This window comes from Crotalus tigris, unplaced genomic scaffold, assembly GCF_016545835.1.
Source record: "Crotalus tigris isolate CLP2741 ecotype Arizona unplaced genomic scaffold, ASM1654583v1 scf7180000020019.1302030, whole genome shotgun sequence".
In the NCBI taxonomy this organism is placed as follows: Eukaryota; Metazoa; Chordata; class Lepidosauria; order Squamata; family Viperidae; genus Crotalus; species Crotalus tigris.
In genome coordinates, this window is record NW_024097821.1 from 455,397 (window position 1) to 477,204 (window position 21,808).

At 41.9% G+C, this 21,808-nt stretch overlaps 1 protein-coding gene across 9 annotated transcripts in view; it reads right to left on the bottom strand.

The window, feature by feature from the left end:
* The window catches only part of OBSCN (obscurin, cytoskeletal calmodulin and titin-interacting RhoGEF), a 268,339-nt gene that overhangs the window by 221,420 nt on the left and 25,111 nt on the right, over window positions 1-21,808 (bottom strand). For 8 of the 9 annotated variants that reach the window (XM_039365278.1, XM_039365274.1, XM_039365273.1 and 5 more), the window contains exons 4-10: window positions 18,903-19,163; window positions 11,095-11,397; window positions 10,337-10,603; window positions 4,000-4,269; window positions 2,021-2,296; window positions 1,001-1,282; window positions 197-478 (exon numbers count right to left, since the gene is read on the bottom strand). In XM_039365278.1, the coding sequence (XP_039221212.1) occupies window positions 197-478; window positions 1,001-1,282; window positions 2,021-2,296; window positions 4,000-4,269; window positions 10,337-10,603; window positions 11,095-11,397; window positions 18,903-19,163 (1,941 nt within the window). The remainder of the gene's footprint in view (window positions 1-196; window positions 479-1,000; window positions 1,283-2,020; window positions 2,297-3,999; window positions 4,270-10,336; window positions 10,604-11,094; window positions 11,398-18,902; window positions 19,164-21,808) is intronic. The other variant, XM_039365275.1, reaches the window with a different exon arrangement.

Below are 21,808 nucleotides of genomic sequence, written 5' to 3' on the forward strand. Positions count from 1 at the left end.
CAATCCTTCATATAACCTAGCCTTAAGCCATGTAGGCTTTGAACCAGCACCTTGAATTGAACCTAGAAGCAAATCTGATAGATTTGTGATAGATCAAAACATAAAAATATCTATTAATTTCTTTCATCATAGAAGGATTTTCTACTTATGTCTGGAAATATGATGATGAAGGAGAAGACTACGGGTTTTTTCCTACCTGTTACGGTTACTTGGAAGTTCAGCGTCTGGCCATCTGCTTCACAGGTGTATTCACCTGCATCTTTCTTCTCCACCTGTTGAACAACCAGATGATGGGATCTGTCTTCTGCTTCTACCTTGAATTTCTTGTTGGAGGTAATCAATTTTCCATCCTTGAACCACTTGACATCTGTCTTGGCCTGGGCCACCTCACAGCTGAGAGAGATATTTTCTGAAGCTACAGCTTTGATGTCCTTCTGGACCTTCTCCTTGTTGACAAAGACTTCCTTAACTTTTTCATCTAGAAGCAGAAGACCAGACAGATTTATTCACATTTTATTTTGGGAGGTTTTGTCTTTTCCCTTAAAAGTTAAAGTAAGGAACTTCAGGAATGAGCTATCCTCTATACATCTCATGGTCCATAAGGTGTGATCATCATCCATATGGATGTTCTTTGTTGTCAAACTCCTCCCAAAGTTCTGAGCCCTCAACCAAACAATCCAGATTATTAAAACATTATTTAGGAGATGAACATCATCCATATTTAATTACAGTTCTCATGTTTTTACTGTTGTCTAACGTTCATCAAATTTTACGGTGGTGTTGAAGTACCACCAAATTTCATCTTACATAAAATATGGATAATAGAAATATAGTTCTAGGCGACTCAAAACTGTTTGCAGAAGCAAACTTTCATATTGACGTACCTTGAAGCTGTTCTGTTACAGCTTCTGAGTGCTCCTCTGAACAATCAACCAAAAATGGATTGATATGACCATTTTTAACTCTATGGGAGATGTAGAGAATATAAAAGTGGTTATACCTGTCACCGTGACCTTGAAGGTGAGCTTCTGGCCATCGGCTTCGCAGGTATATTCACCTGCATCTTTCTTCTCCACCTGTTGAACAACCAAACAACGGGATCCACCTTGTTCTTCTACTTTGAACTTCTTGGTGTCAGTGATCAACTTCCCATCTTTGAACCATCTGACGTCTGTCTTAGCTTGGGCCACCTCACACTTTAGAGAAAGGGTCTCTGAAACCACACTCTTGATGTCCTTCTGGATCATCTTCTGGTTGACAAATATCTCCTCAATCTCTCTATCTAATAGTGGAAAGAATGGACAAAACATCTTAATTCATTTTCTCTTTAGGACATTTGGTCATTTTCATTTAAAAGTAAAGTTCTGAATTTCAAGAAGGTCCAATTGACATATTCTATACCAGCTAAGATAGGCCATCCTACATCTAGATGTTTGCCTCTTTGGCAAATACCACCTCAGCTTCTGATTGTCTAAAATCATGAAATTTAGAAAAATTTAAGGTAATTTCTGTTTTCTAGGGGCTATAAGATACAGTCATTGTATTTTTCTCACCTTGCAGAAGTTCTCCTTAATATCTGAATCACAATATAGGTAGTCCTCAATTTACGACCACAACTTACAACCAATATTTCTATTGCTAAGCTAGACAGTTAAGTGAATTTTGCCCCAATTTATGATCTTTCTTGCCACAGTTGTTAAGTGAATCACTGCAGTTGTTAAGTTAGTTACGCAGTTGTTAAGTAAATCTGGTTTCCCCATTGACTTTGCTTGGCAGGAGGTCGCAAAATGGAATCACCTGACCCCAGGACATTGCGATCATTATGTAAATATATGCCAACTGCCAAACATCTGAATTTTGATCACATGACCATGGAGATACTGCGATGGTCGTAAGTATTAAAAACGGTCATAAGTCCCATTTTTTAGTAATGTTGTAACTTCGAGCAGTCACTGAACAAACTGTTGTAAGTCAAGGACTACTTATATTCACAGTACCACAGGAAAATCAAGATTTTTACCTGTTACAATCACTTTGAAGGCCAGTTTCTGGCCATCTGCTTCGCAGGTGTATTGACCTCCGTCCTTTCTGTCAACTTGTCGGATAATCAGCCAGCGAGATTTCCCTTCTGTTTCAATCTTAAATTTCTTACTAGGGGTGATGAGTTTCCCATCCTTGAACCATCTCACTTCCATCGCGGGCTGGGCTACTTCGCAGCTAAGAAAGGCGTTTTCGGAAAGAATAGCTCTGATTTCTTTCTGGACTTTCTCCTTGCCGAAAAAGACCTCTGCAGGCTCTGGGGTGAGGAATAATAGAATAACAGAGTTGAAAGGGATCCTGGTGGCCTTCTGGTCCAACCCCCTGCTCAAGGGGGAGATAAATCGTGTGTTTCAATCAAGATTCAGCTTTATGTATGTATGTATGTATACATTCATTCATTCATTTGTATTCTGCCTTTATTCTTTTTACAAATAATGCAAGGCAGCAAACATATCCAACATGCCTTCCTACTACTACTTTCCCCACAACAATCCTGTGAGGTGGGATGGACTGAGAGAGAGGGACTGACTCAAGTCACCCAGCTGGTTTTCAGCTGGTTTTTCAGGCCTAAGGCAGGACTAGAATTCACCATCTCCTGGAGATTGATCTAAAGTCTCCCTGTTGGCTTTCATACCTAAAGTGGGATTAGAATTCATCATCTTCTAAAGAGATTGGCCCAAAGTCATCCAGCCAGCTTTCGTGGCTAAGGCAGGACTTGAACTCAGTCTCTTACTTTCAAACCCTATGTGTTAATCACTAGACCAGTTTTCTCTTACCTATTTTCCTTTCTTGATTTTATCCCTCTTGGAAGTCTTTGTTGACTTTCTGCCCTAAAATGCAGTTCTTGCAAATTGTGCGGTTGTTGGTCAGGGGAAAGCGAAGCGTATAGTTGCTTTGACTGATACATAGAGATCTACAGGTTGTTTCAGCTATTACAGTAATAAAGCTTAAAATCCCTTTAGTTATTGATGAGTTCATTATCTCTGGATCCACTCCCCCGCCCCCCCCCAAAAAAATATCCAATTGCCCGGGCACTTGATCACTGCCTTGAAACTTATCAAAGAACTGAGCTGGAAATTCAAAACCACAACAGCATCATAGTCAATTGTTTCCATCCAATGGCTTAGGAAAATATATGTAGATGACAAGTAATATAAATTGTAGTCCTCGACTTACAACTGTTCGTCTAGTGACTGTTTTAAGTTAAAACGACCACTGTAGCATCCCCTGATCACGTGAATAGAATTCAGATGCCTGGCAACTGGCTCATATGTATGACTGTTGCAGTGTCTTGGGGGGTGTCACATGATCCCTTTTTGTGACCTTCTGAAAGCAAAGTCAGTGGGGAAGCTAGATTTCCCTAACAACTATGTGACTAACTTAACAACTACAGGGATTCTCTTAACAACTGTAGCAGGAAAGGTCGTAAAATAGGGCAAAACTCACTTAACAAATGTCTCCCTTAGCAATAGCCATGTTGGACTCAACTGCGGTCCTAATTCGAGGACTACCTATACCAGTGGTGGCGAACCTATGGCATGGGTGACAGAGGTGGCACTCAGAGCCTTTCTGTGGGCACGCACACCGTCGCCCCAGCCCCGCCACACCCCATGGCCCCCTCCTCACCAGCAGCCTCCTCAGAGGAGAGTCACCCTGGGCACAGCCTGCGCAGAGCAGCACAGCCAAGGACATGGCAGCCGGGCAACGGGGACAAGACTCCACCCTCGTGCCCCATCGTGTACAGATGATGCTGCGGGGTGCCGACAGAGGGCGTGGCTGCCATGACACTGCTGGGTCGCCTGGGCGATCTGTGGCAAACCATGGAGGTGGTGGGTGGCCCATGGGCAGGAGAGGAGGGGCGGGACAGGGGCGAGGCGGTTTTTAGGCAGTCTCTAAAAGGTTCGCCATCACTGATCTATACAGACATTTTTGAAAGGAAGCATTTGGACCATTTCTTACCTTTAACCTCCACCTGGAAGGTTAGTCGGTCATCTTTTGATTCGCAGATATAAACCCCTTCGTCTTCCTTGATGGCATTTTGGACAATAAGTTTTCGCTGTTTTCCCTGAACGGAAAATGTCACCCTTTGGTCTGGCTTGATGTCCTTCTTCCCCTTTTTCCACAGAACCGCATCAGTGGCTGAGGACACCTCGCAGACCAGCTCAAACTTCTCGTGAAGGTTGACCGAAATCCCTGGGGCTGAGTCGTTAACAAACTTGGCCACTTCATCTAGAAAAAGAGGGATGAAACTCAATGGAATGGACATCTGATACAAGCTGCGATGACATTGAATGTGTCCCGGGGTCATTGGACAAAAGGACAGGAAGAGCAAATTAGGTCATTTGTCCACTGACATTGTGACACGTGATGTCATCAGATCCTTTGTCTCATCCCAGCAACTCCAACATAGAGATACAGGTTGTCCTCAACGTACAACCATTCATTTAGTGACCATTCAATGGCACTGAAAAGTGTGACGTATGACCATTTTCCATACTTATGACTATTGCAGCATCCCTGTGGTCACGTGATTTACATTCGGATGCTTGGTAATTGACTCATACTTATGACGGTCGCAGCGCCCCAGGATCATGTGATTCCCCTTTTGCAACCTTCTGACAAGCAAAGTCAATGGGGAAGCCAGATTCACTTTACAATCCTGTGACTCATTTAACAACCGCAATGATTTACTTAACAAACGTGGCAAGGAAAGTCACAAAATGAGCAAAACTTACTTAACAAATGTCTCACTTAGCAACATAAATTTTGGGCTCAATTGTGGTCATAAGTCAAGGACTACCTATATTTATGACAATTCCACTCTTCTGAGATCATGTGATCACTATTGGTAAGCTGGTTTCTGACAAGCAAAGTCATAGGGGGAAACCAGATTCACTTAATAAACACATAATTCGCTTAACAACTGAAGTGATATGCTTAACTGTGGCCAAAAAGGTCATAAAATGAGTTGCAGCTCACTTAACAGCTGTTCTGCTTAACAACAGAAATTTGGGGCTCAGTTGTGGTTGTACATCAAGAACTACCTGTACTTATTGAATCAATGCCTGAAATAACCTTCTGGAACCGGAAAAGGCCAGCGCATAGCACAATTCAATATGTGGCTAAAGGAGTGGTGTAAAGGTGAAGGCTTTGGATATATTAGTCACGATGTCAGTAGCTGGTCCAATCAAAAGATGTACAAAAGAGATGGTTTGCATCCATCAAAAAAAGGGACTGAGTTACTCGGCTATAAATTCACAGATTTTCTGGAGGGAAATTTAAACTAAACAGCGGGGACAGGGAGTTAATTGACACGGAACAACCCTATCCCTGGCAATTTAAAAACTATAGGGCTATCAGTGCATGTAGCATAGATGTGTGTGTGGACAAGAATATCAACTTTGCTATCAAGCAAAATGAAGCCTCTAATAGCGAGTGCCACATAAAGTGCACTAACCAAATAGGTGGTAAGACAATAGGGGAACTCAGGCACCACACAGGTTATGTAGAAAGGAAACACAGGGCCACCCACAAAGGGCTCAAATGTTTATACACCAATGCATAGAGTATGAACAGCAAACAGGGTGAACTAGAAATTCAGGTTAATGAGGGCAGATACGATATTGTTGCCATTACGGAAACATGGTGGGATGAAACCCACACATGGAACACACAGCTAGAGGGATTTAAATTATTTAAAAGAAACAGACCAAATAAAAGAGGAGGTGGAGTTGCTCTCTATATAAGAAATAACTACATCTCCACAGAAATAGAGCACAACAATGATAAAAACTGTCTTGAATGCATTTGGGTCAATATAAAAGGGAGGGGAAATGACATTGCCATAGGTGTATACTATAGACCACCCAACCAAACAGAGGAAATAGATGAACTTTTTGCTAGTCAGCTAACTAAGGTATGTAGGAAGCACATCACAATAGTAATGGGGGACTTTAACTACCCTGACATCAACTGGGAGACAAACTCCGCACCAAGTGGAAGATCAAACAGGTTCCTGGCAAACCTAGCAGACAACTTTGTCTCCCAAAAAGTAGAGAAGGGAACTAGGGGATTAGCCATTTTGGATCTAATTCTCACTAACAGAGATGAAATGATAGACGGTGTTGAAGCCATAGGAACCCTGGGAGGAAGTGATCATGCAATATTAGAATTCAACATTATAGAAGCACAAGCAATAGAACACAGTCAAACTAGAGTCTTGGACTTCAAGAGAGCTAATTTCAATAAACTTAGAGAGGGCTTGGGAAGGATTCCATGGATGAGAATCCTCAAGGGGAAAACAACTCAAGAAGCTTGGGAAATTTTGAAAAATGAGATAATAAAAGCACAGTCTAGCACAATACCAACAAAGAGGAAAAACAACAGCTCCCAAAAGAAACCAGCATGGCTGCATAAAGAACTCTCTGACAAATTGAAAGATAAAAAGGACAAGTATAGAAAGTGGAAAGAGGGGAACATAACTAAGTCAGAATATCAGCAAATAGCCCGAGCCTGCAAAGATGAAGTGAAGAAAGCCAAGGCTCAAAATGAACTAAGGCTTGCGACCAAAGTCAAAAATAACAAAAAAAGCTTCTTTCAACATGTAAAAAACAAGAAAAAAGTGAAGGAAATGATTGGTCCATTAGTGGGTGGAAGTGGCAAGAAGGTGACAAGCAACAGGGAGAAAGCAGAACTATTTAACTCATTTTTTGCATCTGTCTTTACACAAAGGGAAAAAACAGACCAACCTATCAAAAATAGTGCCATAAAAAACAAAACAGAAACACAAGTTAAGATAGGCAAGAAAATGGTTAGTGAGCACCTGTCCAGCCTAGATGAGTTCAAATCGCCAGGACCAGATGGATTACATCCCAGAGTTCTCAAGGAACTGGCAGATGTGATATCGGAGCCACTGAACTATATTTTTCAAAGATCCTGGAACACAGGGGAACTACCAGAGGACTGGGAAAGAGCTGATGTAGTTCCCATCCTCAAAAAAGGAAAAAAAATGGATCCAGGAAATTACAGACCTATCAGCCTGACCTCAATACCTGGGAAGATCCTGGAAAAGATAATCAAACAACGAATCAACGAACACCTAGAGGCAAACAAAGTCATTACTAAAAGCCAACATGGGTTTGTCAAAAATAGATCATGCCAGACAAATCTTATTGCATTCTTTGACCAAGTGACAAAATTAGTGGATCAGAGGAATGCTGTGGACATAATTTACTTGGACTTCAGTAAGGCATTTGATAAAGTAGATCACAACCTACTACTTGACAAGATAGAAAAATGTGGGGTAGACAGAACCACCACCAGATGGATCCGTAGCTGGCTGACCGGCCGTACTCAGCGAGTGGTCCTCAATGGAACTGCATCTATATGGAGGGAAGTGTGTAGTGGGGTGCCCCAGGGCTCTGTTCTGGGCCCAGTACTCTTCAACATCTTCATCAACGATTTGGATGAAGGGATAGATGGGGAACTCATCAAATTTGCAGACGACACCAAGCTGGCAGGAATAGCCAACACTCCAGAAGACAGGCTTAAGATACAGAAGGATCTGGACAGACTTGAACACTGGGCACTAACTAACAAAATGAAATTCAATGGTGAAAAAAGCAAGGTTCTACATTTAGGCAAGAAAAACCAAATGCACAAGTACAGCATAGGTGGCACCATGCTCAATAGTAGTAACTGTGAGAGGGACCTCGGAGTCCTAGTAGACAATCACCTAAATATGAGCCAGCAGTGTGCTGCAGCTGCCAAAAAGGCCAACACAGTGCTAGGCTGCATTAACAGAGGGATAGAATCAAGATCACGTGAAGTATTAATACCACTCTTCAATGCCTTGGTAAGGCCACACTTGGAATACTGCATCCAGTTTTGGTCACCACGATGTAAAAAAGATGTTGAGACTCTAGAAAGAGTACAGAGAAGAGCAACAAAGATGATTAGGGGACTGGAGGCTAAAACATATAAGGAACGGTTGCTAGAATTGGGTATGTCTAGTTTAACGAAGAGAAGGACAAGGGGGGACATGATAGCAGTATTCCAATATCTCAGGGGCTGCCATAAAGAAGAGGGAATTAAGCTATTTTCCAAAGCACCTGAAGGCAGGACAAGAAGCAACGGGTGGAAACTAATCAAGGAGAGAAGCAACCTAGAACTAAGGAGAAACTTCCTGACAGTGAGAACAATTAATCAGTGGAACAGCTTGCCTCCAGAAGCAGTAAATGCTCCAACACTGGAAGTTTTTAAGAAGAGACTGGACAGCCACTTGTCCGAAATGGTGTAGAGTTTCCTGCCCGAGCAGGGGGTTGGACTAGATGACCTCCAAGATCCCTTCCAACTTTACTAATATGAACATATGAACATAACATACAGTACATCTCAGAGAAATTGGAGAATGGATGTCCTTTGCATAATTTGCATAACGTGATCTCACAAATGATGAGAAGACATGAAAATGGCATTATCTCAATTATTTTACTGTACAAATGACATGATGCAAATTTGCACAAAATTCAGATTTGCTGGTGGTCTTCTCTTTTTTCCCATGTTTCCCAGCACTGTGGACTTTTTAAGGAATCTGGTATTTTTCATTGGTTGGGGAATTATGCTCCATCAGATTGGTGTTGATTCTTAATGACCATCTAGATCAGGCATGTGAAACTGCCGGCCTGCGGGCCAGATGCGTCATGCCAAAATTGCACCCACCCCATTGCCGGCAATGGGGGAAAAGTCTCAATACATTGCGCGACATCAAAGTTTGACATGCCTGATCTAGATCTTCTCCAGGTTGATCTGTACCCAACTTGGTCCTTCAAGTTTTCCAGTAGGGCATTCATGGCTACCATAACTGAGTCCATCCACCTTCTACTCGCCCTCCTCTTCTCTTTCCTTCCACTTTTCTCAATATGATGGACTTTTCCAGAGAGTTAGATCTTCATGCTGAATAATTATGTGCCATCAAGTTGGTGAAGATTCTCAGCAACCATATTGATAGACCTTTTCTAGAATGATCTGTCTCCAGATCCTTCATGTTTTCCAATGGTTCACCCAGCACCACCATAACTGAGTCAATTCACCTCACTCCTAGTGATCCTCTTCTCTTTTCACAGCATTGTGGACTTCTCAAGGGAGCTTGGTGTTTCGATTGATTGATTGATTGATTGATTGATTGATTGATATCAACTTGGGGTCCAGCCTTAGTGTCTGGACAGCTAGACCTTCTCCAGGAAGATTTTTCCTTAACTTGGTTCTTCAGGTCTCCCAACAGGGCATCCAACACTACTGTAACTAAGTCCCTCAAGGTTGCTGCTGGTTGTTCTTCTTTTTCCTTCCATCTTTCTTAGCACTGTGGACTTCTCAAGGAACCTTGATGTTTCTGTTGATTAATTGATTGATTATCAGCCATCAACTTGGTTTCCAGCCTTAGTGTCCAGATAAATAGACCTTCTCCCAGAAGTTCTTTCCTTAACTTGCTTCTTCAGGTGTCCCAATAGTGCCTTCATAACTGAATCCCTCAATGTTATTGCTGGCTGTCCTCTTTCCTTCATCTTTTCTCAGCACTGTGGACTTCTCAAGGGAGCTTGGTGTTTCCTTGACTTGCTTCTTCAGGTCTCCCAACAGTGTCTCCATCACCACTATGGCTGAGTCTCTCAACCTTTCTGCTGGTTGTCCTCTGCTCTTTCCATCCACCTTCCCCAGCATTGAGGACTTCTCCAGACAATTAAGTCTTTCCACAATGTATCCAATGTACAATAATTTGAGTCTCCTTATTTCTTCTACCGCATCTCAAATTTAAAAGGCAACAACTACATAATGGAAGCACTATTCCTATGCACAACCCACATATAAAAGTAGGGGAACTTCAGACCCATAGTGGTGGCTGTCATATTGACTTTCTGTCTTCTCTGTGGACATCCCAACCCTTTCCTTGTCAAACTGACATGTTGGTTTTGTCTCCCAAACTCACGTTTGCCCATAGTTATTTCTTAAGCTAAGAAACTATGGTTTAATTTCAGCTTCTTAAAGATCTCCTGAAACTAAGGTCTGGAGATCATGCTCAGAAGAAAGAAAGAAAGAAAGAAAGAAAGAAAGAAAGAAAGAAAGAAAGAAAGAAAGAAAGAAAGAAAGAAAGAAAGAAAGAGGGAGGGAGGGAGGGAGGAAGGAAGGAAGGAGGGAAGGAAAGAAAGAAAGAAAGAAAGAAAGAAAGAAAGAAAGAAAGAAAGAAAGAAAGAAAGAAAGAAAGAAAGAAAGAAAGAAAGAAAGAAGCATATATTGAAAATACCTTTCAAGGTAAGTCTTCCGATGCTTTCAATATCCTTGGCTACAAATTTCACCTCCGCCTCCTTGAAAGCACTGGTGACCCGCTTAATGGTTAAACTGTGGCTTCCTTTGGTTCTCATAATTATGTATTTGTCACTGTTCTGCACGAGGTTGCCGTTGATGTACCACAAGCCGGGACTAGGAGTGGTGAGGTCCACAGTGAAGGTTGCATCTCTCCCTGGTGCGACTTCGACATTTCTCAGAGGGGTTTTCACCGCCAGGGTAGGTTCTGTGGGATATAACGATGATGGGCAAAGGTTAGCATAATTTTTTCTCAATAAAAGAGAATATTTGTAGCTCAGGATTGAACTGTGGAATCATTGGTGCTCTCTGAAGTTGGTGGTTTCCTTCCAGACATTTCATGACCCACTCAGGTGACCATGAGGATGGTGAGGATGATGATGATGAGAAGGAAAAGGAGGACGAGGAGGAGGAGGAGGAGGAAGAGGAGGAAGGAGAAGAAGAAGGAGGAGGAGGAGGAGGAGGAGGAGGAGAAGAAGAAGAAGAAGAAGAAGAAGAAGAAGAAGAAGAAGAAGAAGAAGAAGAAGAAGAAGAAGAAGAAGAAGAAGAAGAAGAAGAAGAAGAAGAAGAAGATTATCATTGGAATTATTGCAGTATGTTATTCATATTCATGGTAAAAGATATTTGAGAATTTCAGTTATATAACCCTAAATCCATCACCACCAAATTAGCCCATTGTTGAAGAAAAAAAACACTTACCAAGATGCCAGACTCCAGGAAATTCCAGATAATCACTTTGGCCATACTTATTGACTGCCGAAACTCGGAACTGGTAGTCAGCCTGTTCAGTCATGTTGTTGACTATAAACTCAGTTTGGGACACCAGAGCTTGGTGGCACCTCAGCCATGTGAATTCAGTCAGTTTCTTACGTTCAACAAGGTAGCCATCAATTGGGATAGGCCGGTCTGTCTTCCGAAGAGACCAGGCTAACGTCACTGAGGTTTCTGTTTTATTTTTCACCACTGGGTCAGTTGGAGGATGTGATGGGGGCTTCTTCGGAGCTGGTCAGGAGGCGACAGAGGGAAAGATCAAGTCAACATTTGGGGGGAAACCACAGTTTTCTTAAAAGATGCGAATATAAAGTTAGTTCAAAGGCTGTGCAAGCGTTGTCATTTTCCCATCACATGTTACTTTGGGAGAGTCCTTGGTGCTCTCTGAGCTAGATGGTTTTCTTGCAGATGTTTCATGACCTAATTAGGTAACATCATTAGTTCTAGAAGGGAGTGGGCTTTGTGGAGAGGAGGAGGAAGACGAGGACGAGGAGGAGGACGAGGACGACAACGACTGTGGGATCATTGGTGCTCTCTGAGCTTGGTTGTTTTCCTGCAGACATTTCAAGACCCAACTAGGTAGCATCATCAGTGCTAGATGGAATGGAGTTTACACTGTATATAAATAGAGAGCAAACCCCATTCCTTTCTAGCATTGGTAATGTTACTGTCATATGTCTGACTAATGAAACACTTCAAAGAACTTTCAGGCATGGTTTAACCTAAAAAGCCTTTATTAGTGTAAAAGGAGTGTCAGCACCGCATGGAGAATGCCAAGATCTGAATTTCCCTTCCTTTGCACATAACATTCCAGGCATTTTCCCTCCTCTATTTTGGGATCATGATTCACATCTTCCAATTAACCTGGAGGGCAAAGATTCACTTTTCTCTCCTCTCTCATTCTCATCTGAATTAACTCTAAAAGTACCAGACAGTTCTGCATATTTTGTCAAAGCAAGAATAGTCAATATTAGCAGCGTTGACAGTTACCTAATTGGATCATGACATGTCTTCCATCAAGCTCTGAGAGCACCAAGGACCCCCCACCCAGAGCTACAGAGATTCTCTTCTATCAGTACAGGTAGTCCTCAACTTACAACAGTTTGTTTAGTGACCGTTGAAAGTTACAACAGCACTGAAAAAAATGAGTTATGACCGTTTTTCACACTTATGACCATTGCGACATCCCTATGATCATGTGATCAAAATTCAGACGCTGGGCAACTGACTCCTATTTATGACGGTTGCAGTGTCCTGGGGTCACGTGGTCCCCTTTTGCAACCTTCTGACAAGCAAAGTCAATGGGGAAACCAGATTTGCTTAACAACTGTGTTACCAACGTACGTGATTCATTTAACAACTGTGGCAAGAAAAGTCTTAAAATGGGACAAAACCCAATGAACAATGTCTGACTTAACAACAGAAATTTTAGGCTCAATTGTGGACATAAGTTATGGACTATCTATATATTCTAGAGCAGTGGTTCTCAATCTGTGGGTCGGGACCCCATTTGGGGTCGAACGACCATTTCATGGGGGTCGCCAAACAACGCAGTCCGCCATTTTTTTTCCCCTTTTCCTTAGCTATGCTACTCCCTTTTATTTTATTGGCTTTTGAAAGCCAATAGAATAGACTCTCAAAAAAAAAATAAAAATAAATAAATAAATAAATAAATAAATAAATAGAATAGACTTTCAAAAGCCAATAGGAATTGTCCAGGCTGTCTCTGCCCTGCTGAGCCCACCAAAAGTCCCATTCTGCAAACGGTGCTGCACCAGTTGAGTAGTCCTCGACTTACGATCGGTTGAGTAGTCCTCGACTTACAACCGGTTGGGGGGTCGCGGCATTAAAAAGGTTGAGAAACACTGCTCTAGAGTCTCCAGTTCTCAATAGATGTGCTGAAAAGCTCACAGAGAGTATTGAAAAAGTCTGCTGAATTAGACCATCTGGAGCTCAGAAGAACAAACAGCTGGATCACTTTTTCAAACAGTTGTTTTCAGTCTTTTTAGTTCTAATGCAGGGGTGTCAAACTGCCGGCCCACTGGCCGGATGCATTATAGTGAAACCGTGCCCACTCCATTGCTGGCAATGGCAATAAAAGTCACGACACATCGCGCACATCATGTGACGTTGCAAGTTGACACCCCTGTTCTAATGGAACATGTGGAAGACATTGAGGAAAGAGGAAAGTAAATGCTGCCTAAGAAACAATTAGATAAGAGAGGCAGGAGCCCTCGGTGGCTTAAGGGGGCAGAGAAAGAAACTGAGGAAAGATCCACCCCAACAGATCAAACAGTTAAAAGGGGCGGCAGGAAGTTAGTGCAGACAGTCCTCGACTTAGACTACAATTGAGCCCAAAATTTTCATTGCTAAGCGAGACGACTGTTAAGTGAGTTTTGTCCCATTTTACAACCTTTCTTGCCACAGTTGTTAAGTTAATTTAGCAACACGGTTGAGAAGTGAATCTGGCTTCCTGCTTGCCAGAAGGTTGCAAAACAGGATTGTATGACCCCTGGGACACTGCAACCATCATAAACACATCCCAATTACCAAGCACCTGAATATTAATCACGTGAACACGAGGATGCTACAATGATCACAAGAAAGATGACTGATCATAAGTGACTTTTTTCAGAGCAGTTGTAACTTTGAACGGCCACTAAACAAAGTGTTGTAAGTCAAGGACTACTGGTAGTTGAAGATTTGCAAGATTTTTTTCAGGTAGCCTTACAGTAAAGTAGAATTACTTTATCTAGTTGTGTTTCCTGTTGTTGGGTGCAAAAGATCAGATCCACATGTGAAAGCCCAATTAAACTGATTGATTTCTAATCATGCCTATGGACAGATAGTCCTTGACTTACAACTTTTCACTTAGTGACCATTCAAAGTTACAACAGCACTGAAAAAAGTGACATGACTATTTTTCACACTTGGAACTGTTGCAGGATCCCCATGGTCATGTGATCAAAATTCAAATGCTTAGCCACTGACTGAAATTTATGAAGGTTGCAGTGTCCCAGGATCACATGATCAACTTTTGCGACCTTCTCACAAAGTCAATGGGGAAACCAGATTCACTTTACAACTGTGTTACTAAGTTAGCAACTGGAGTGATTCACTTAACAACTGCTGGAAGAAAGGACTTAAATGAGTCACTTACAAATTTAGCAACAGAAATTTTGGGCTCAATTGTGGTCATAGATTGAGGACTCCTTCTGTACAGGAATCTTTTCATCTAACACAGTGATTCTCAACCTGTGGGTGGGGACCCCATTTGGGGTCGAACGACCATTTCACAGGGGTCGCCAAACAATGCAGTCCACCATTTTTTCCCCCTTTTCCTTAGCTGTGCTACTCCCTTTTATTCTATTGTCTTTTGAAAGCCAATAGAATAGACTCTCTTGAATAGAGTCCAATTCTATTGGCTTTCAAACGCCAATAGGAATTGTCCAGGCTGTCTCTGCCCTGCTGAGCCCGCCAAAAGTCCTGTTCTGCAAACGGTGCTGCACCAGTTGAGTAGTCCTCGATTTACGACCGGTTGGGGGGTTGCAGCATTAAAAAGGTTGAGAACCACTGATCTAACAGCACCCGCTAGGAATTATATAATGGTGCACAGAATTCAAGGGAGGATAGATTTAATTCACTTACATCTACATAGGGATTCTAAGCTGATCCCCCTTTTGACTCTGCCCCCAAAGTCCACCTGGGAAGGCTGAGATCAGCTCATACCTCCCTTCATAAAGTTTCAGATTGTTGATCGACACTCAAAACATTTATAATATAAAATCTATTTATTTTTATATAATATAAAATACTGTTTGAACTGATTGTACTACCAACATAGGTAGTCCTTGACTTACAACAATTGGCTTGGTAGCCTTTCAAAATTGCAACGGCAATGAAAAATGCTGTTCCTCACACTTACGACCGTTGCACTTTATGACTATTGGACAATTTGTTTCCTGCTTGAGCAGAGGGTTGGATTAAAAGATCTTCTAGGTCCCTTCCAACTCTGTTATTCTGTTTCGTTCTACATGAGCCCCACACTCACATGATCAAAACGCAGGATGTGAGTTACAACTATGACTCGCACTTATGACCGTCACAAATTCCCATGGTCACATGATCACAATGCAGGCACTTGGCAACTGGCATGTATTTATGATGGTTGCAGCGTCCCAGAGTCATGTGATCGCCATTGGTGACCTTCCTATCTGGCTTCTGACTGTCAACGTCAATGGGGGAAGCCGGATTCACTTAATGACCACCTACAGTGATTCGATTAACAACCACGGGAAAAAAGGTCATAAAATCGTGTGTGACTGGTTTAATAACCACCTCTCTTAGCAATGGAAATTCTGGTCTCACTTGTGGTCGTAAGTCGAGAACTACCTGTATAGAAAAACAACGAACTTTACAATAGTTCTACCAAATCTTGAGGTCCAAGATTGACCCCTTCAGGAAACCCTGGTTTAAAAGGATCAGGCAGGGTTAATTATTCAGATCAGTGGCTCATTTAAAACATAAGAAAAACCCAAGACATCTGCCCCATAGTGGTAAAGTCATCTGATCCATCTGGATCCCCAGAACATGCTTGAAGATCCCAAGCAGAAGGAAAGCATCAGTCAATCAATCAGTCAATCAATCAATAACAATAACAATAACAGAATTGGAAGGGACCTTTGAGGTCTTCTAGTCCAATCCCCTGTTCAGGCAGGAAACCAGATAAATGGTTATCCAATCGCCACTAATTTCTTACATGCAACAAACGTGTTTGCTACCCATCCTTAAAATAATATGCAGAGCAATGATATACAGGAAGTCCTCGACTTATGAGCACAATGGAGCCCAGCATTTCTGTCGCTAAGCGAGACATTTGTTAAGTAAGCTTTGCTCCATTTGACGACCTTTCTTGCCAAAGTTGTTAAGCGAATCCCTGCAGTTAAGTTAGTCACACGGTGGGAATAAGTGAATCTGGATTTCCCATTGACTTTGCTTGCCAGAAGATGGCAAAAAGGACATCACATAATCTTGGAACACTGTGACCATGATAAATATGAGTCAATCACCAAGTGGCCGAAGTTTGATCACGTGACCATGGGGATGCTGCAATGGTCGTAAGGGTAAAAAACGGTCATAAGTCACTTTTTTCAGTGTTCTTGTAATTTTGAAGTGTCACTAAATGAACTATTGTAAGTCGAGGACTACCTATATTCCATTAAATGAGGCACTACTAAACAGATGCTCTGTCTAAAGTAAGGAGCAATAGAGAGGATCTCTCCTTTAGCTTTCTACATTTCAGTCTCTTTTGAAGCCACCTCTTGGTTTTTGGAATCATAGCACTGGAAGGGACCTTGGAGATCTTCTAGTCCAACCCCTCGCTTAAGGCAGGAGTTTTATTCCATTCCAGTGAAATAGTTGTCCAGTTTATTTTTGAAAACTTCCAGTGTTGGAGCACCCACAACTTCTGGAGGCAAGTTGTTCCACTGGTTAATTGTTCTCACTGTCAGGAAATTTCTTCTTAGTTCTAGGTTGGATCGTTTCTTGATAAGTTTCCATCTGTTACTTCTTGTCTTGGCCTTTGGTGCCTGGCTATGATACAGTATGGACTCTGAGAAAAGGTTATTTTTGCAAACAGAGTGCAGTGATGCCTACTTCAATTATGTTCTCTATGTACGCTCTTCACATTCTTTCCTTGTTATATGAGATCTTAGCTTAACATGCTATGGCTGAGACAAGGGGTTGGGCTGCCAATTTCAGATTGCGAATTAAAGAGGTTAAATTGAAGAGATTTTCCAACAAAGCCATTTTCCAATACGGCAATTAAGTTGGGTCAAACGCAGAAGCTAGTCCGCATTATGATTTCTGAATTTGATCTGGTTTCAGGTGGTCCTCAACTTATGACCACAGTGCAGGCCAGAATTTCCACTGATAAGCAAGGTGGTTGTTAAATGAGTCAAACCCGATTTCATGACTTTTTTGGACATGATTGTTAAGTGAATCGCTGCAGTTGTTCAATTGCGCAGGTGGTCCTCAACTTACAACAGTTTGTTTAGTGTCTGTTTGAACTTATAGCAGCATTGAAAAAAATAACTTATAACTGTTTTTGACACTTATGACCATTGCAGCATCTCTGCAGTCATATTCAGACATTTGGCGATTGACTCATACTTATGACAGTTGCTGTGTCCCGGGGTCACATGATCATATTTTGTGACCTTCTGACAAAAAAAGTCAATGAGGAAGCCAGATTCACTTAACAACCATGTTACTAGTTTAACAACTGCCATGATTCACTTAACAACTGTGGTCTTACAATGGGGCACTTACTTACTTAACAACTCACTTAACAACTGTCCCACTTAGCAACAGAAATTTTGAGCTCCATTGTGGTCATAAGTCAAGGACTTCCTGTATACCATTGTATTGTGTCTTATTTTAAGGGTGGATAGTAAGTGACGGCATGTTTCTTGCATGCAAGAAATCAGTGGCAACTGATTGATTGATGCTCGCCTTCTGCTTGGGATCTTCAAGCATGTTCTGAGTGGGGATCAAATTGGGTCAAATGACTTCACCGCTACAGGGCTGATGCCTTGAGTTTCTCTCATGGTTTGGCTGTGCCACTGATCTGGATAACTGACCCCGCCTGATACTAGGAACCTTTTAAACCAGGTTTTTGGTTTAAGGGGTCAACTCTGGCCCTCAAGATTTGATGGAACTATCATAAGTTTTGTTGTTCTTCTAAACAGATAGTCCTTGACTTATGACCAGAATTTCCATGGGACTAAACTCTCTCTCATCTCTATCTATCTATCTATCTATCTATCTATCTATCTATCTATCTATCTATCTATCTATCTACCTACCTACCTACCTACCTACCTACCTACCTACCTACTTATCTATCTATCTATCTATCTATCTATCTATCTATCTATCTATCTATCTATCTATCTATCTATCTATCTATCACCTACTTACCATGTTTCCCCGAAAAGAAGATCGGATTTTTTTTTTTTTCCTCCGAAAGAGGCAACAGGTCTTATTTTCTGGGGATGTCTTACTCACCTCTGGCACCGACAGCCCTGCCCAGCCAGACCACTTCTTCTGGGGCCAAAGGAGCAGCTTCATGCTGCAGCTGTATTCCAGCCTGCATTTTGCAGTCAGGCCTTTCCGGAAGGCCTATGCAGCCGAGGACCAAGCTATGGATTGAATCCATAGCTCAGTCCTCGGCTGCAGAGGACTTGCAGAACCGACCTATGGATTGAATCCATAGCTCAGTTCCTGGATGCACAGGCCTTGCGGAAAGGCCTGTGACTGAGAAATGCAGGCCTGGCTTCAGAAAACACCACAGAAGAGCTGGGCCTGTAAGGAGAGCGCTAGCTGCAAGGTAAGTGGGCCTGGGGCGCATGGGCCATCTCCACACCCTACCCCTGCCCTAGCTTGATTTTTGTGTGCCTCGTCCCAAAACTAGGGCTTATTTTTGGGGTAGGACTTATATTAGGGCCACTCCCAAAAAATCAAGCTAGGGTAGGCCTTACTTTCAGGAAAACACTCTATCATCTATCCATCTTTCTATCTTTGAGCAAAACTCAGTTATGGTTCTAAGTCAAGGACTACCTATATTTGCACGATCCTAAGCATCTAAGATCTTCAACAGAAGCCTACAATATTTAAGTAACAAATATGGAGGAACAAATCCCTCACACACATGGGGGGGGATAAATGACTCTTACCAGAGACAGTAAACTGTGTAGATGTTCTACATTCATCAGCCACAAAGACAATTTCTCCTCCATCTTCTATCTGACAATCCCGGATGATCATGGTATATTCTCTGTCTGCTGAGGAGATTGAGATGCGACCACTAGGTTTTAACTCTTCCTTATTCTTCAACCATCGGAACTTCTCGCACTTTTGTTCCAGTTCCACACAGAACACTGCGGTGTCTTTTATACTGACAGCCGTCTTCCTTGGCAGTTTCTTGATAATGTTGCCTAGGTTGATAAATAAAAATATGACCATTACCTTCAGTCAACTCAGATTAAAAGCTCCGTGCTTAGAAATACTATGAACTTGTCTAGGTAGGGAGGTATATACAGACATAGATGGATATGGAGGGAGGGAGATACAGCTAGATAATTAAACAGAGTGATAGACATGTGAAAGGATAGAGAGGAAGATTGGATAGATAGATAGATAGATAGATAGATAGATAGATAGATAGATAGATAGATAGATAGATAGATAGATAGATAGATAGATAGGAAGGTAGGTAGGTAGGTAGGTAGGTAGGTAGGTAGGTAGGTAGGTAGGTGGTAGGTAGGTAGGTAGGTAGATAGATAGATAGATAGATAGATAGATAGATAGATAGATAGATAGATGGAAGGATGGATAGATGGATGAATAGACAGACAGATGACAGAACATGAGATAGATAGATAGATAGATAGATAGATAGATAGATAGATAGATAGATAGATAGATATATGATAGAGGGGAGAGAGAGAGAGAGAGAGGTGAAAGGGTGGAAGGGTGGATAGATGGATGTATAGACAGATAGACAGACAATAGATACATGATAGAAAGGGGTAGGTAGGTAGGTAGGTAGGTAGGTAGGTAGGTAGGTAGGTAGGTAGATAGATGAAAGGATGGAAGGATGGATGGATGAATAGATAGACAGACGATAGATACATGATAGAGAGGGACAGGTAGGTAGGTAGTTAGGTAGGTAGGTAGATAGGTAGATAGATAGATAGATATTTAGATAGATAGATAGATAGATAGATAGATAGATAGATAGATAGATAGATAGATAGATAGATATGGATGAAAGGATGGGATGGATAGATGGGTGAATAGACAGACAGATGATAGATATATGATAGAAAGGGACAGATAGGTAGGTAGGTAGGTAGGTAGGTAGGTAGATAGATGAAAGGATGGATGGATGAATAGACAGATAGACATAGATACATGATAGAGAGGGACAGGTAAGTAGATAGATAGATAGATAGATAGATAGATAGATAGATAGATAGATAGATAGATAGATAAGATGGGTGAGTGGGTGGATGGATGGATGGATGGATGGATAATTAGATAGATGATAGTTTCATGAACTAATACATAAGAAGAGAGAGACGAAGAGAAATACATACATGAATAGATATATAAGAGAGAGAAAGAGAATTAGATAAAGAGTAGATAAGAGAAATACATGAACTAATAGATAAGGAGGAAGACCTATCCCTACATATATTCTAAACCACAGGTCGGCAACCTGCGGCTCCGGAGCCGCATGCGGCTCTTTGAGCCTTCCCCTGTGGCTCCCAGCCTCCTCTGCCTTTGCAGAGAGAGGCAATTGCACTTCCCTGCTTCTCTCTCTTTCTCTCTCTCTCTGTGTGTTTGTGTGTGTGTGTGTGTGTGTGTAAAAGAGAGTGCACTCACAGTGTTCTCCGAGGAGCTGAAAAGCTTTCTGGGCGGAGCTCCTCCCTTTGCTGCGTCTCAGCAGGAAGCAGGAAGGGCAGAAGAGAGCTAGCTAGCCCAGCTAGGCTGACTCAGGAATTCTGGGAGTTGAAGTCCATGAGTCATAAAAGAGACAGGTTGCCTACCCTGGAGGTTGTTGGACAACAGCTTGAAGCTTGCCAGGTGAGCAGCAGATAGGAGGGGGGGGAGAAAGAGAGAGAGAGAAAGAGAGAGGGAGAGAGAGAGAGTGGGGGAAGAGGAGTGGCAGACCAAGGGCAGATAGAGAGGGAGGGAGAGAGAGACCCTTTTGACATCTAAAATGAAGATAAACTGCATATATCCTTTTTTTACCTTTGTGTGTATGTAATTTTATTCTCTTAAAGCATTCTCTTGGTGATCATTGTTTTAATAGTATGGATATTCCCAAGAGTCATATTTTTACTTTTATTTTGAATGTGTATATGTGTGTGTGTGTGTGTACACACACACACACATATACACATACACACATACACACATACACATACACACACCTATAATAAAGGTAAAAAAGGATATATATGCAGTGTTATCTTCATTTTAGATATCAAAAGGGTTTTGCGGCTCCCAGTGTTTTGTTTTTGGTGGGAAACGGGTCCAAGTGGCTCTTTGAGTGTTTTGGGTTGCCTACCCCTGTTCTAAACATTCAAAAATCCCACATCGATTTATGTAGCCTGTCAGGGCATTGCTCAGCCGTTGTCCAAATTGAGTCAGAGGCCAACATAAACTTATAGTTTTATATAAATAACCATATTTTACATCTTTATATACAGCAAACAAGATAGTCAGGCAAACTGGAGCACCATGAGGTAAATCACAGAGCATACAGGGCCTACAGAAGAAAAAAGGCGGGAAAAACTGGAAACTCCCCCTCCACACCCACAGCAACCAATCACAGCACAGATTGCCTCATGGAAGAGCCAGCCTTCTTCAGTCAATCAACGCAGCAAGAAATGTAGAGATGGGTTGGTCAAGGGCAAACTAAGTTTCCTTCCTAACCCTGGCTTGTAAAGTGGATTGATGTGTCCAGGCAGTCCTCGACTTACGACCATAACTGAAATTAAGTTGCTATGTGAGAAATTTGTTTAGTGACTCTTGCTCCCATTTTACAGCTTTTCTTGCCGCAGTTGTTAAG